The sequence below is a fragment of the Orcinus orca genome, chromosome 1 (genome assembly GCF_937001465.1).
Source record: "Orcinus orca chromosome 1, mOrcOrc1.1, whole genome shotgun sequence".
NCBI classification, from domain to species: Eukaryota; Metazoa; Chordata; class Mammalia; order Artiodactyla; family Delphinidae; genus Orcinus; species Orcinus orca.
The window spans coordinates 27244049-27261416 of record NC_064559.1 but is presented as its reverse complement, the minus strand read 5'-3'; the positions used below and the strand labels follow the sequence as shown (position 1 = coordinate 27261416).

At 37.5% G+C, this 17368-nt stretch overlaps 1 protein-coding gene across 11 annotated transcripts in view; it reads left to right on the top strand.

The window, feature by feature from the left end:
* The window catches only part of KCNT2 (potassium sodium-activated channel subfamily T member 2), a 413914-nt gene that overhangs the window by 200658 nt on the left and 195888 nt on the right, over nt 1-17368 (top strand). Inside the window, exon 3 of one of the 11 annotated variants that reach the window (XM_033415457.2) lies at nt 4953-5029. The exons of the other annotated variants lie outside the window; for them this stretch is intronic. Coding sequence (XP_033271348.1) covers nt 4953-5029 — 77 coding nt within the window. The remainder of the gene's footprint in view (nt 1-4952; nt 5030-17368) is intronic. 11 annotated transcript variants of the gene reach the window in all.

Here is a 17368-nt window from a genome sequence, read left to right as displayed (position 1 = left end):
GCATCAGGGCATAGGGTGGGGTGTGGTCACTTTTCACGAACTACTAAATTGCAGTGTATGTTGACTTCAGATCTGTGGCCTGTGGTATCAGTTACTAACCTTTTTTTGTATAGACATGAAGACAATGACCAGCAGAGTGAGAACTTGCTTTTAACAATAGAAAAATGAGATTTATTATTACTTCAAAAACAACAATTCTCTCTAGAAAATGTAAAATCCCAACATCTCAAATGATCTTAAATCCAATGGGAATCTTAGGTTTTAGGCAGACATGCTACAGGAAATGAAAATGATTATTTGGAACAATTTAATTGGTATTCATTCAGTAAATACCAAATTGCAAGTTGTGGGTTGATCTGAATGCTAATGTCTGAATTACAAGCATGAAATCAAAGTGTTAGATGCTTTCAGCACAGAATGCCATTGATAATTAAATTTTTCCAGTTAACTCTGCACAGCAATGGGATTCATAGGGAGTGTGTTGATATTTATTTATTTCTGCTATGTGAATTTTTTTTCCCTCTGAAAACATTTCGTTGTACAAATTGACATTTACCAGGTGAAATTTGTGGTGAAAAAGTTTACAGTCTCAATATTTCCTTTCATTCAAATTAATGTTTTCCTTATAAACCTTGCCAAAGCTTAAAAAGCTTGTATAACTCAATGTATAGGTAACATATTAAAAGAAGCACATTTTAAAAAGCACCAATTACAAGTGATTAGAAATTAAGGTGCTTTTGTTATTATATTTATAACCTATTTAAGTAAGCAAATCAATTACGATTTTTCAGTCGTTTTAAAGAGGGTAGCATGAGAGTCTGTATTTTAAATCCTAAATAAATGTTGTTCACATTTTGTTTTAGAATTGTATAACACTAAAATTATTTTGCATGGATCTGTGTCAAAGACAGCACATAAGAATGTTTTGTAAAGAAGCAAAGCTCACAGTAGACTCTTAAATCCAGCACTCTTCATGAATCATTTCAAAAATAAACATTTTTCTAAAAGGCAAATAATAATAAGCTAACATTGAAACTTAAAAAATGTATTTAATTCATGTGAATGTAAATGAAGTATAAGTTTTCAGTGCCTATACTATTTTTCAGTATTGGTTTTTTAATGAAGCAGCCACATATTAACAAAACTCTATATATGTCATTTTAATAAGGTAAGTTGACCTCCTTGCAGGTTGGGGCTGAGATACTTGGTAAGTCTGATGCTGCATCTCTGTAGCTCCAACCATATGTGCACTGGGAGCTTTGTCTTGAACTGCTGCATAAGCCTTCCAAGTGCCCAGGGCCCTGTCTTCTAATTCTAGTTCTTATCATTGTTAAGAGCCCAGGTCCATCACTGCTGTGAATGGTGCAATTTGAGGCCATGACTCACCTGTACTGTCTTACCTGTATTCTCAAACTGTGAGTGCATTCCCCTCAAGGTCAGGACAAGCCACGTACTGATTTATGTTACCTGCTGGCTCCTCCGTAAGAATGGTGTGTGAGACCTTGGCCAAAATAGAGAGCGTTACAACAATTAAGAAATGCTCCATTCTGGTTCAATCTGTGCTGAAACTTTTTCATTTTCTGTGTGCCTTTCGCTCAGGTTGGTCTTAAACACAGTTATTTTCCGTCACTTATTAAGAACTTCTTTAATTTCTATCTTAATGACAGCTGTTGTCATACCAGAGTGACTACAGAGTTGCTTTTTTTCGGTGAGCTCTGAGGTGTGCTTGCTCTTTGGTATAATGGTAAAAATCATAAATTGGAGCAATACAATCCTGGGTTCATGTTATGCCTTTTCCATTGATTAATTCCATGACTATACCTTTAGATCATTTATTGTACACTTATAGATTTGTTAAGAGGGTAGGTCTCATGTTAAGTGTTTTACTCCAATATTTAGAAGGGTTAAAAACTGAAATCCAACTGAGTAAATCTGAAGATCAAATTGGCTTTCTTCAACAGTTCATGAATCGGGCGCCAGCCCATCTAGCAAATAGAAAGGAGCTCTGAAGAGCTGTAGAAAAGGAAAGGTTTTCAAAGGCAGAAAGAGGGTGGGGAAAGGAAGTTTATTAGCAAAGAGTAGATTGTTTCAGGCAAGGTCACTTTCCCATGGGGGAAGGCAGGGGTCTATCCAGCAGATGACCTCACTAGTGCTGACCAGGTGATTCCAGACTGACTGGTTAAAGAGTACATTCTTGGGAGAGACTAAAATTGCAGTTAAGTTTTGGTTTGCTGATGTGGGGCTCAGCACAAGTGACTCCATTTGGAGCCCATGGTTTCTTTTTTTAACAGAAGTAACACAGTTTTGATGACAAATTGGACGTAAGGTGAGAGAGAAAGGAAAATTGAAGATGGCTTTGAGATTTACATTTTGGGAAACTGACTGAATGTCATGCCATATGTGAGGATAAGGAAATCTGGAAAGGAACATGAAGAGGAAGAAAAAGAGTCCATTCTAGTTGAGACACATTTTAGAAACCTAAGGTAAGGTGTCGAGTAGCCATGTGTCTGTAGGAGCTCAGAGTTTAGGAGAAGGGTGGGGACCAGGTGGTGAATTTGGTAACCGTCAACATATGGATCAGCATTAAAGGCAATGGATTAGAAGAGAGCACCTAGGTACCGAAAAAAAAAAAAAAAGAGCACCTAGGGAAGAACACAGTAGAAATTCTGATTAAAAACAAAGCAAAACAAAAACCTTAACAGGGTAGGAAGAGAGGATAAATGGCACAATTTACAAGGAGACGGGATCTTCATTTACCTCTGTATCCAAAAGAGGTGGCAGTTAAATATATAAAGTAAAACCTAGTGAAAATGCAAGGAGAACTTGATAAAAATATAATAGCAGCAGACGACTTTAATAAAGAATCATACTCAAGTGGATCCCAGAATACTTCTTATTTTTCACTTCTCCAAACATAGCCCTCTCTATACCATCCAACCAGATGGCTGCCTATTTCAAACCATAGTCAACATCAGAGTTTTTATAGTACATTTTCATTATAATAAAAGCATTTTCTTAACATCAAGCAACAAAGCCTATGCAAAATTCATACATCTTTTTAAAACACCATAAAATCTTTTTTTTTCTCTTTCAGAGTTCCTCCTCATTTTTTCATCTTGTCTTTCCCTTCTCATTAATTCCTTTTCAGTTACTGAACTCCTTAAATTGCTTAGACACTTTTGTGTTTCAACTGACTTTTAGCAGGGTCATGTATCATTGCTGTTCTTCTCACAATTTCCTGTTAGTAAATTCTCTAAATTATTTCATGTTATAAAATATATAATATTTTACATTTATATTTTATTTAAATAGATAGAGGGTATTGTAATTTATCCTCTTTCTGTGCTTTTGAGTATTTTGATTCAGTGTTGAGAGCCTCATTTCAGCACTGTCTCCTTTCTCTAGACCCATTGCTTATTCTGGTGGTATCTCCTGCCCCAAGGTTATAATAACTTTCACCGACATTTTGCTATGCAAATGGTATACAGAATGTTTCTGATTATCCCTAATAATTCAGGCTGATTCAGCTACTTAAAATTCTTTCTCATTCCTGTCTATTAGGCCACTGAATTATATTTATTACAGGCCCTTGTTCTACCTTTATATTTAAGTTTCTGGTATTTATTTTTAGGCTTCTCATTTGCTAGCAAATTGATTTTAGGATGTTCTAAATACCTCATTTGAATTTCATATGAGCTTCTTCCCTCTAGTGTGCCAGCTGGGAAGGTGAAAAACCACTTTCAATCCCCTGCTTTATAATTAGCTTTTATATTGACAATTGAAGCACAGTCTTCTTTTCTTCAAGTCAAATATCCCCCAAGTGCTTTAGTTTTTCTCTACAGGACTTTTTTGGTTTGTTCGTTTGCCTTTCACTAAATCTTCTCTATTTTCTAATTATAAAGTCAAGCAAGACCCAGTGCTGAATAAACACAAAGATCAAGATCATTTATATAAAAGCGTTTTGTAAAGTACATGTAAATGTAAAGTAGTAATTTTCATTGCCATAATTTAGGGGACAGATTTTTAGTTTAACAAAGAAATCGTTCTTCTTAGGCTTTATTTCTCACAGGGACATATGCAGCTCTCTGGAGGGGCTTTAGGTAAAAACAGAAATTCATTGGATTTGAAGGTTTCTTGGTTGTGTCACTTTTTTGCTGTGACTTCAGTTAAATTATAGCTTCTCTGAGGCTTAATTTATTCATTTGTCAAATGGAGACAGAAAAACACTGTATAATCTTCAACAAAAGTTGGAGGCAGTTTTCAAAACAGACATGAAATTGGGTCATTATAACAGAAGTAGAAGAAACAACAAATCAACATAGTAGGGATGAAGTACAAACCTGATATTAAGTTTTAAGACAGCTGAGGTGGGGAGAGAAATGAATTATACTGAGCTCTCATTATCAGAAAAAAGAAAGCACACACATCCCTCAATGTAATTAATGTCCTCTTTCCCTGTTTCCTGCAGAGCTCAGGAACCTCATTCTGTAGGCAGAATGATACAGAGACAATATAGAAGGGTAGATGCACAATGTATATTATTTTTACAAAAATTTACATAATGGAAAGATAGCATTGGTTTTCTGCTTATTGGCTTAGTGTTCTACTAAGCCCCCATGACAGCCTTATGACACTCTGAGGTATGCATTGTATCCCTAGTTTGGAGAGGAGACCAATAAGGGCAGAGGAAAGAGTTAAGGAGTTTTGGAAGTAAGTGGGGCTCCAGGAGTGAGCTCAGATTTGTTTGATCATGACCTGTCATCTTTTCTATGCATATGAGGCCTTAACAGGTGCGTGAAAGCAATTCTTTCAGGAGACAATGTGTGGTGGTACAAATTATGGTGCTTGGCAGGGTTCAACTTTATTCTAGGAGATCAATTAGAACACGTAGAGAGTGGAAAGATCATTTGTACTTTCACCTAACTTTCTCCAACATAAATTTTTTTTTCCAGACGTTTGCTAAGAATTGGCAGAGAAAGTTATCAAGGCTTTTCTTGATTTCCACGACCTGGCTACTCTATCTGCCTAGGTGAGCTCATTGATGCCTATGGCTTCCAAAACCATCTGTAAGCGGACAGCTTCAGCAGCCCAAAACATTTTTAATTCTTCTCTGTTTCCAGGCAGTTTTCACCTATGTGTTCTCAATTATCCCACTGTTGATCCATCCCTTAAAAAAAGTAAAGTACCTGGAGTCATCTGGCCCGCTCCTTTTTTCTCAGGCAGAACATCCAATCTATCAGAAAGCCTACTGGCTTAAGGGCCAAGATCCCTCCAGGCACCATCCCCCTCTATCTGCACTGTCTCTACCCCTCAAACAGCCATTGTCTCTTGCTTGGATATCTGGTCTGTCTGCTGACACCCTTGCTTTCTTACAATCTATTTCCACAGAGCAGTAAGAATATTCTTACAAGTTTAAGAACCTCCATCTTCCCCCCCAATGCACTTGGATCAAAACACCAAAAGTAATTATGGGGCTGTCCACGGTCTGGCCCATGCTTACCTCTTTGACCTCAACTTATATTGTATTTCCTCTGAACCACTGGGCTGCCACACGACTGGTTTCTTTCTGTTCCTTGATGATATTATGACGATTCCTGACTTGGGTTTTCTTTTCTTTCTTTTTATTAACATCTTTATTGGAGTATAATTGCCTTACAATGGTGTGTTAGTTTCTGCTGTATAACAAAGTGAACGAGCTATACGTATGCATATATCCCCATATCCCCTCCCTTTTGCGTCACCCTCCCACACTCCCTAACCCACCCCTCTAGCTGGACACAAAGCACCGAGCTGATATCCCTGTGCGATGCAGCTGCTTCACACTAGCTAGCTATTTTACAGTTGTAGTGTATATATGTTCATGCCAAACTCTCACTTCCTCCCAGCTTACCCTTCCCCCTCCGCATATCCTCAAGTCCATTCTCTGTGTCTGCATCTTTACTCCTCCCCTGCTCCTAGGTTATTCAGAACCAATTTTTTTTTTTAGATTCCATATATATGTGTTAGCATACGGTATTTGTTTTTCTCTTTCTGACTTACTTCACTCTGTATGACAGATTCTAGGTCCATCCACCTCAATACAAATAACTCAGTTTTGTTCCTTTTTATGGCTGAGTAATATTCCATTGTATGTATGTGCCACATCTTCTTTATCCATTCATCTGTTGATGGACACTTAGGTTGCTTCCATGTCCTGGCTATTGTACATAGAGCTGCAATGAACAATGTGGTACATGACTCTTTTTGAATTATGGTTTTCTCAGGGTATATGCCCAGTAGTGGGATTGTTGGGTCATATGGTAGTTCGATTTCTAGTTTTCTAAGGAACCTCTATACAGTTCTCCATAGTGGCTGTATCAATTTACATTCCCAGCAACAGTGCAAGAGGGTTCACTTTTATCCACACCCTCTCCAGCATTTACTGTTTGTAGATTTTTTGATGATGGCCATTCTGACTGGTGTGAGGTGATACCTCATTGTAGTTTTGATTTGCATTTCTCTAATGATTAGTGATATTGAGCATCCTATCATGTGTTTGTTGGCAATCTGTATATCTTCTTTGGAGAAATGTCTATTTAGGTCTTCTGCCCATTTTTGGATTGGGCTGTTTGTTCTTTTGATATTGAGCTGCATGAGCTGCTTGTATATTTTGGAGATTAATCCTTTGTCAGTAGCTTCGTTTGCAAATATTTTCTCCCATTCTGAGGGTTGTCTTTTCATCTTGTTTATGGTTTCCTTTGCTGTGCAAAAGCTTTTAAGTTTCATTAGGTCCCATTTGTTTATTTTTGTTTTTATTTCTATTTCTCTAGGAGGTGGGTCAAAAAGGATCTTGCTGTGATTTATGTCAGAGTGTTCTGCCTATGTTTTCCTCTAAGAGTTTTATACTGTCTGGCCTTACATTTAGGTCTTTAATCCATTTTGAGTTTATCTTTGTGTATGGTGTTAGGGAGTGTTCTAATTCCATTCTTTTACATGTACCTGTCCAGTTTTCCCAGCACCAGTTATTGAAGAGGCTGTCTTTTCTCCATTGTATATTCTTGCCTCCTTTATCAAAGATCAGGTGACCATAGAAAGCCAATGGGCTTTCTATCCTGTTCCATTGATCTATATTTCTGTTTTTGTGCCAGTACCATACTGTCTTGATTACCGTAGCTTTGTAGTATAGTCCGAACTCAGGGAGACTGATTCCTCCAGCTCCATTTTTCTTTCTCAAGATTGCTTTGGTTATTTGGGATCTTTTGTGTTTCCATACAAATTGTGAAATTTTTTTTTCTAGTTCTGTAAAAAATACCATTGGTAGTTTGGTAGGGATTGCATTGAATCTGTAGATGGCTTTGGATAGTATAGTCATTTTTACAATGTTGATTCTTCCAATCCAAGAATATGGTCTATCTCTCCATCTATTTGTATCATCTTTAATTTCTTTCATCAGTGTCTTATCATTTTCTGCATACAGTTCTTTTGTCTCCTTAAGTAGGTTTATTCTTAGGTATTTTATTCTTTTTTTGAAGTGGTAAATGGGAGTGTTTCCTAAATTTCTCTTTCAGATTTTTAATCATTAGTGTGTAGGAATGCAAGAGATTTCTGTTCATTAATTTTGTATCCTGCTACTGTACCAAATTCATTGATTAGCTCTAGTAGTTTTCTGGTGGCATCTTTAGGATTGTCTATGATTAGTATCATGTTATCTGCAAACAGTGACAGTGTTACTTGTTTTCTGATTTGGATTGCTTTTATTTATTTTTCTTCTCTGATTTCTGTGGCTAAAACTTCCAAAACTATGTTGAATAATAGTGGTGAGAGTGGGCAACCTTGTCTTGTTCCTGATCTTAGTGGAAATGGTTTCAGTTTTTCACCATTGAGAATGATGTTGGCTGTGGGTTTGTCATATATGGCCCTTATTATGTTGAGGCAAATTCCCTCTGTGCCTACTTTCTGGAGGGTTTTTATCATAAATGTGTGTTGATTTTGTCGAAAGCTTTTTCTGCATCTATTGAGATGATCATATGGTTTTTCTCCTTCAGTTTGTTACTATGGTTTATCACATTGATTGACTTGCATATATTGAAGAATCCTTGCATTCCTGGGGTAAACCCTACTTGATCATGGTGTATGAGACTTTTAATGTGCTGTTGCATTCTGTTTGCTAGTAATTTTTTGAGAATTTTTGCATCTATGTTCATCAGAGTTATTGGCCTGTAGTTTTCTTTTTTTGTGACCTCTTTGTCCGGTTTTGGTATCAGGGTGATGGTGGCCTCGTAGAATGAGTTTGGGAGTGTTCCTCCCTCTGCTATATTTTGCAAGAGTTTGAGAAGAATAGGTGTTAGCTCTTCTCTAAATGTTTGATAGAATTCGCCTGTGAAGCTATCTGGTCCTGGGCTTTTGTTTGTTGGAAGATTTTTAATCACAGTTTCAATTTCAGGGCTTGTGGTTGGTCTGTTTATATTTTCTATTTCTTCCTGGTTCAGTCTCAGAAGGTTATGTTTTTCTAAGAATTTGTCCATTTCTTCCAGGTTGTCCATTTTATTGGCATATTTCTGCTTGTAGTAATCTCTCATCATCCTTTGTATTTGTGCAGTGCCAGTTGTTACTCCTCCTTTTTCATTTCTAATTCTGTTGATTTGAGTTTTCTCCTTTTTCTTGCTGAGTCAGGCTAATGGTTTATCAATTTTGTTTATCTTCTCAAAGAAACAGGTTTTAGTTTTATTGATCTTTGCTATCATTTGCTTCATTTCTTTTTCATTTATTTCTGATCTGATCTTTATGATTTCTTCCCTTCTGCTAACTTTGGGGTTGTTTTTGCTTTTCTTTTTCTAATTGCTTTAAATGTAACTTTAGTTTGTTCATTTGAGATGTTTCTTGTTTCTTGAGGTAGGATTGTATTGCTATAAACTTCCCTCTTAGAACTGCTTTTGCTGCATCCCATAGATTTTGGGTCATTGTGTTATCCTTGTCATTTGCTTGCAGGTATTTTTTGATTTCCTCTTTGATTTCTTCAGTGATCTCTTTGTTATTTAGTAGTGTATTGTTTAGTCTGAATGTGTTTGTATTTTTACATATTTTTTCCTGTAATTGGTATCTAATCTCATAGTATTGTGGTCAGAAAAGATACTTGATACAATTTCAATTTTCTTAAATTTACCAAGGCTTGATTTGTGACTTGCGAAATGATCTAGCCTGGGGAGTGTTCCATGAGCACTTGAGAAGAAAGTGTATTCTGTTGTTTTTGGATGGAATGTCCTATAAATGTCAATTAAGTCCATCTTTTTTAATGTATCATTTAAAGCTTGTGTTTCCTTACTTATTTTCATTTTGGATGATCTGTCCATTGGTGAAAGTGGGGTGTTAAAGTCCCCTACTATGATTGTGTTACTGTCGATTTCCCCTTTTATGGCTGTTAGTATTTGCCTTATGTATCAAGGTGCTCCTATGTTGGGTGCATAAATATTTACAATTGTTATATCTTCTTCTTGGATCGATCCCTTGATCATTATGCAGTGTCCTTCTTTGTCTCTTGTAATAGTCGTTATTTTATTTTATTTATTTATTTATTTTTTGTGGTATTCGGGCCTCTCACTGTTATGGCCTCTCTCATTGTGGAGCATAGGCTCCGGACGAGCAGACTCAGTGGCCATGGCTCACGGGCCCAGCCTCTCGCAGCATGTGGGATCTTCCCGGACCAGGGCACGAACCCGTGTCCCCTGCATCGGCAGGCGGACTCTCAACCACTGCGCCACCAGGGAAGCCCTAGTCGTTATTTTAAAGTCTATTTTGTCTGATATGAGAATTGCTACTGCAGCTTTCTTTTGATTTCCATTTGCATGGAATATCTTTTTCCATCCCCTCACTTTCAGTCTGTATGTGTCCCTAGGTCTGAAATGGGTCTCTTGTAGACAGCATATATATGGGTCTTGTTTTTGTATCCATTTGGCCAGTCTGCGTCTTTTGGTGGGAGCATTTAATTGATTTACATTTAAGGTAATTATCGATATGCATGTTCCTATTCCCATTTTCTTAATTGTTTTGGGTTTGTTATTGTAGGTCTTTTCCTTCTCTTGTGTGTCCTGCCTAGAGAAGTTCCTTTAGCATTTGTTGTAAAGCTGGTTTGGTGGTGCTGAACTCTCTCAGCTTTTGCTTGTCTGTGAAGATTTTATTTTCTCAATCATATCTGAATGAGATCCTTGCTGGGTAGAGTAATCTTGGTTGTAGGTTTTTCTCCTTCATCCCTTTAAATATGTCCTGCCACTCCCTTCTGGCTTGCAGAGTTTCTGCTGAAAGATCAGCTGTTAACCTTATGGGGATTCCCTTTGTGTTAGTTGTTGTTTTTCCCTTGGTGCTTTTAATATGTTTTCTTTGTATTTAATTTTTGATAGTTTGATTAATATGTGTCTTGGCGTGCTTCTCCTTGCATTTATCCTGTATGGGACTCTCTGTGCTTCCTGGACTTGATTAACTATTTCCTTTCCCATATTAGGGAAGTTTTCAACTATAATCTCTTCAAATATTTTCTCAGTCCCTTTCCTTTTCTCTTCTTCTTCTGGGACCCCTATAATTCGAATGTTGGTGCATTTAATATTGTCCCAGAGGTCTCTGAGAGTGTCCTCAGTTCTTTTCATTCTTTTCTCTTTATTCTGCTCTGCAGTAGTTATTTCCACTATTTTATCTTCCAGGTCATGTATCCGTTCTTCTGCCTCAGTTATTTTGTTATTGACCCCTTCTAGAGTATTTTTAATTTCTTTTATTGTGTTGTTCATCATTGTTTATTTGCTCTTTAGTTCTTCTAGGTCCTTGTTAGACATTTCTTTTATTTTCTCCATTCTATTTCCAAGATTTTGGATCACCTTTACTATCATTACCCTGAATTCTTTTTCAGGTAGACTGCCTATTTCTTCTTCATTTGTTTGGTCTGGTGGGTTTTTACCTTGCTCCTTCATCTGCTGTATATTTCTCAGTCTTCCCATATTGCTTAACTTACTGTGTTTGGGGTCTCCTTTTTCAGGCTGCAGGTTCATAGTTCCCAGTGTTTTTTGGTGTCTGCCCCCAGTAGCTAAGGTTGGTTCAATGGGCTGCATAGGCTTTCTCGTGGAGGGGACTGGCGCCTGTGTTCTGGTGGATTAGGCTGGATCTTGTCTTTCTGCTGGGCAGGACAATGTCTAGTGGTGTGTTTTGGGGTGTCTGTGAACTTATTATGATTTTAGGCAGCCTCTCTGATAATGGGTGGGGTTGTGTTCCTGTCTTGCTAGTTGTTTGGCATAAGGTTTCCAGCACTGTAGCTTCATGGTCATTGAGTGGAACTGGGTCTTAGTGTTGACATGGAGATCTCTGGGAGAGCTCTCACCAATTGATATTACATGGAGCTGGGAGGTCTCTGTTGGACAAGTATCCTGAACTCAGCTCTTCCACCTCAGATGCTCATACCTGACACCCGGTCAGAGCACCAAGACCCTGTCAGCCACACGCCTCAGAAAAAAAGAGAAAAAAAATGAAATAAATAAAGAAAAAATATATAAAATAAAAATTTTAAATGAAATTATTAAAATAAAGCATTTAAGAAAATTATTCATAATAAAAAAATAAAAAGGTAATGAAAGAAAGAAGAGAGCAACCAAACCAAAAAACAAATCCACCAGTGATAACAAGTGCTAAAAACTATACTAAAAACAAAATAAACAAAACAAAAAACAGATAGAACCCTAGGACCAATGGTAAAAGCAAAGCTATACAGTCAGATCACACAAAGAATAATGCACATACACACTCACAAAAAGAGAAAAAGGAAAAATATATATGTATTATAAAAATCAAAATACAAAGGAAGAGAACAACCAAATCAATAAAGAAATCTACCAATGATAATAAAACGAAGATAAACATAAAACCAGAAACAGATTCAGAAAGCAAACCCCAAGTCTACAGTTGCTCCCAAAGTTCACCGCCTCATTTTTGGGATGACTTGTCTATTCAGGTATTCCACAGATGCAGGGTACATGAAGTTGATTGTGGAGATTTAATCCACTGCTCCTGAGGCTGCTGGGAGAGATTTCCCTTTCTCTTCTTTGTTCACACAGCTCCTGGGGTTCAGCTTTGGATTTGGCCCGCCTCTGTGTGTAGGTCACCTGAGGGTGTCTGTTCTTAGCTCAGACAGGATGGGATTAAAGGAGCAGCTGATTCGGGGGCTCTGGGTCACTCAGGCGGGGAGAAGGAGGGGTACGGATGCAGGGTGCAGGGCGAGCCTGCGGTGGCAGAGGCCAGTCTGACGTTGCACCAGCCTGAGGCACACCGTGCGTTCTCCCAGGGAAGTTGTCCCTGGATCACGGGACCCTGGCAGTGGTGGGCCGCACAGGCTCCCGGGAAGGGAGGTGTGGATAGTGACCTGTGCTCACACACAGGCTCCTTGGTGGCGGCAGCAGCAGCCTTGGCGTCTCAATCCCGTCTCTGGGGTCCGCGCTGTTAGCTGCAGCTCGCAACAATCTCTGGAGCTCCTTTAAGCAGCACTCTTAATCCCCTCTCCTTGCGCACCAGGAAACAGAGAGGCAAGCAAAAGTCTCTTGCCTCTTCGGCAGGTCCAGACCTTTTCCTGGACTCCCTCCCGGCCAGCCGTGGCACACTAGCCCCTTCAGGCTGTGTTCACGCAGCCAACCCCAGTCCTCTTCCCAGGATCCCACCGAAGCCCTAGCCTCAGCTCCCAGCCCCCGCCCACCCCGGCGGGTGAGCAGACAAGCCTCTCGGGCTGGTGAGTGCCGGTCGGCACCGATCCTCTGTGCAGGAATCTCTCCGCTTTGCCCTCCGCACCCCTGTTGCTGCGCTCTCCTCTGCGGATCCGAAGCTTTCCCCCTCGGCCACCCACAGTCTCCGCCCCCGAAGGGGCTTCCTAGTGTGTGGAAACCTTTCCTCCTTCACAGCTCCCTCCCACTGGTGCAGGTCCCGTCCCTATTCTTTTTTCCTTGTTTTTTCTTTTCTCTTTTGCCCTTCCCAGGTACGTGGGGAGTTTCTTGCCTTTTATGAAGTCTGAGGTCTTCTGCCAGCGTTCAGTAGACAGTTGTTTTGTAGGAGTTGTTCCACATATTGTTGTTGTGCCACATGTAGATGTATTTCTGATGTATTTGTGGGGAGGAAGGTGATCTCCATGTCTTACTTCTCCACCATCTTGAAGGTCCCTCCGGGTTTTCTTAACAGTGTTCTCTTTGCTTTGTATAATCTCCACTTAGCTTTTGTCGTCCTTAAGGTCTCAGCTCATATGTTAAAGCCTTAATGGAACCTTTCTTAACAACTCAGTCAAGGGTCCTGACAGCTCTGCTGTATCATCCACAAACAGTGGTTCTGCAGTGCACTAGCCTTCTGTTATCTTAATCATCTGTCTTTATCAGAAATTAGACTTATTTTCTTTTTCTTATATAAAATAGGTTATGGAATGATACTGAGTTTGTACTGTAAGTCTGGGATAAAATACTTGATTGAAGATGTAAAATATAAAACTGATTTTAAGTTCAGTCATATCTAAAGATGCTAATACTAAAGATCACTTTATAGTTTATTATTCCCTCTTATCCTAGCCCTATTTTACACTTTGACACAAGTACTAAAACATGTATCACAATGTTTTATAGGTTTACATTTCAGATGGTTAAAGACAGAATGTAGTAAAAGGATTGATGTTACACGAGTCTTTTCCTCTTCGCCTTACCTACGTGGAAGATATTGTACACAAATTTGTCACTCAGGAAAGACAACATAGCTCAGTCAAATTTCATCTTATTTGGGACATTCACCCTAGTTAATCAGTAACTAAATAAATCATTAGTCATTTTGGTACAGGAAGGATTTAGAACCTACAACTTAAATTAACAAATTGCTTTGAGGCAATTGGTTTCCTTTCTAATTATTCTCTCAAACAAAAACATGTCTAATTTCACAGTTTTATTAAAGAAAGCTTGTGTTATTTAATCTCTACACAGTTGTGGGTAGGGGAAAAGAAACTTTGTTATATTCCTGGTGTTCCCTCTTAAGAGTATAGATAGCCTTGGTCAAGTGTTGGACTCTTTTCTCCCTGAGATGCTGCCTCGGAAGAGAAAGGAGTTGGACTAGATCAGTTGTTCTCAATCCAGTGTGCTATAGTACCCTGGGTGTCCCAGAACTTTCCCAGCAGGGTTATTGAAGTTATATCATTCTATGACATTCATAATTGCTAAGAATGAGGATAAATTCTATTAGGATGATGTATGTTAAATGAAATTTTGAACTGAATGAGTCTCATGATGAGTAAAAAGTAAAGGAAATGCCATATTTATTGTATAGGTTTGACCCTAAAAATGCTATTGTTTTGCTTAGTGAATTTCTTTTGGATGCCAAAAAATAAAAAATCAAAGATTTTTTTGAATGGTAGTACCTTAATTGCAATATTAATCCCTAGCTTAATCTCTTTGAGTATATATAATCTGATATGGGAAAACTGGTACAAATTTTTAAAAAATTGAAGCCATTAGAGCAAAATGTGCTTTAGGTAAATGTTAATGCAAACCACGTTTCCAGTAAATTTCTTTAGTTTAGAATGTGTGATTGACCTCCTGAAACTGCTCTTTGAACAGATATTATCTATCAGGAAAACAGTTGTAATTTCCAGTGAAAACGAAAAATAATTATTTACCTAGGAGACAATTCTACGTAGATACTGATATATTTGGCATTAACTTAGAAGCAGTAAATACACCATCAATTATTCGAATGCTCAAATGAGCCAGTCAGATACTTCTCACGAGTATTCTGACTCACATATAGAAATATTTTATATTACAGAGTTTTCTGAAATATTAGCTTTCATAGAGTCTATGAAATGGTTATAGGTTCACCTCACTGTCTGTTAGGGGAGAGTTTTCAATTGCTTTTAAGCAGAGATTAAGTGTTATGAATGTAAAAGTGTTATCAGTATGACAGAGCTTTTCTGTCAATGAACATGATAACAATATTACATTTTAAAAATTGGATTCAAGTAAATTATTACATAAAAGTAAGAGTCACTTTCTCTATGGGAGTAATTCCCACTCCTTACAATATAAAGTAACATGTGAGGGTCTATGTTTTCTTTTATTTCTAATGGCTAATTAAATTTGGATCATTTCAGGTAGAATAAAATAAGTCTTGTTTTGTGCCTTAGTTGATTTCCAGAAACTGTTGACTAGTGACTAAATATTTGGGATTGGTCTTGTTATGTGACAGTAACTAGCAAGACATTCCTGTGGGAACACGTTAAATGAGTATAAATCAGCCTAAATTAGCTGATATTTATTTGGCACTGTTACATATTTCATATGTACAGAAACATATGAATTAGTGTTTATCTTACTAGCTTCCTGATAGTAAAATAGAAATGCATTGTAAATCAAATATTTTCTGAAAAGATTCTGGATGTATACATATTTTTATAAACCTATCTTACATATATAATGGGAATTAATGGTGTGTAAAACTAATATTTTATTGGTTATATACTTCACTTTTGAGAACTGAATAAGATAATTTTTAAAAAATCAAGCAAAAAAAAAAAAGTATATTGCAGAGAGGCAAGAGCTCAAACCTAGAAGAAACTTTAGGACTGAATGTAGTAGCCATTATTTCCTCTGCTCACAGATGGAACTTCACTTGGGTGATTTGCATGGGCAGTGTCTTAAAGGTGATTTGTCAGCCTGGAGACTGAGAGTCTAGTGTAAATGTTACTGCTTGGAGCAGTAGTAACCACTCAGAGTATCAGCAGACTTATTAATGAGCTCGACACTATTTGATTTGATCACATCATTCATTCTCTTGCTTAAAATTCTTCATTCGTGTCTTTGGAGTCTTCAGTATAGTATAAATTCTTTGGTGTTGTATAGAAAGCAATTTACAATTTTTCCTGTCTTACATCACCGGCTTTATCTTCCCTTATTTGTCTTAGTCTGAAGGCTATACTGTAGGCAATTGCACTATAGCAATGCTTTTCACAGTTGAGGTTTTTATGCAAGATTCCATTTTATCTTCTTTGCAACCAGTAGAAGTTACTTTGAACTGTTCATGACTTGATTGTGAAGCTTTTCCTATCAAGAATACCTTTTATTTTCTCTTTTAAAGTAAACTTATGGTTAGAAATAAAAAGTGTAAATCAAGAGGAAAGAAGAATAGGTATCATACTTTTTGTTTGTTTTTGAAATTTAAGCCTTAAAAATGAGGAAAAAATGAAATATGATCCTTAGAGCTATTGACTTTATTCTGTTATTCTATTACTAGAAATGGAGCAAAAATATATTTGAAGGAATCTCTGATATCACAGTAGGACTCAGAAAGCCAGCGTAAGTCACTGACTTTAATATTTCCAATATTTTAATATTAAATATTATTTAATATTTCCCAGTATTAAAGTCAGAAAAATTTACATGAAGAATAATTTACATGTACATGGGGATTATGAGAATGCATTGGGCATGTGAGACACACATACACACACCCCATATGTGCATTCACACTCTTTTTATGTCTTCATTCTCTTCTATAACATTTCATTAAATGATGTGTTTTCTCAGCAGTCAGTGCTCAGCCTTTTTATTTTTATTTTTCTTCTAGGAATGTATCATATATTTTAGTTATATTTTCTGTAATCCCGTAAATATCACATACATACCACAGGACAGCATGGTATATGTGTGTCCAGACAAGTTAAAATCTAGGGATGGTTAATAAGTGTGTGAAGGATTCTCATCAGGGACTCATTATCAGGTATCAACAGATTAAAGCATCAATATCTGTGTCAGAATTTTTACAAATTAACATAAAGGGAATTAAAAATAGTTTTCTAGACATATAATTGTCAAGAAAGTGTGGTTTGGTTATTTCTGCCCCTGCATAACTGGACTATAAGAATTTGGTGAGCACAGCAGCCTAACCCTTTAAGGAAGTTGTGCCTTAGGTCTAGAGACCCTTTCAAACCTGTTCCTACTTAGAGCATTTTGTCATCTGATCCCACAGACCATTAGCAGAAACTGCCCTCAGTACGTTTTCAGGTTTTCTTTGGTATGATCATTTCTTTCAATGTATTTGTTGCTATGCACAGAAAGACAAGAGAACAGGAAGCTCTTGGATCTTGCAGAACAGGGATTCGTGAGTGTTTTATGTGGCAGAATTCAGTCTATGACTTGCTCTCATCGTGTCATGATTGGCAGCAAGGTTGTTAGGGAGAGATTCTGACACCACAACTTTTCCTCTTTTCATTGGAGGTTACAAGTGTGCGACAGAAAGAACCTAATAATTGTGACCAAATTGTCTTGGGCCAGTTTCTATGGTTTTAATTATGTCCTTTATAGTTAGCCATTTCTGTGCCATTTCCTCTTAGATTCCTCAAACA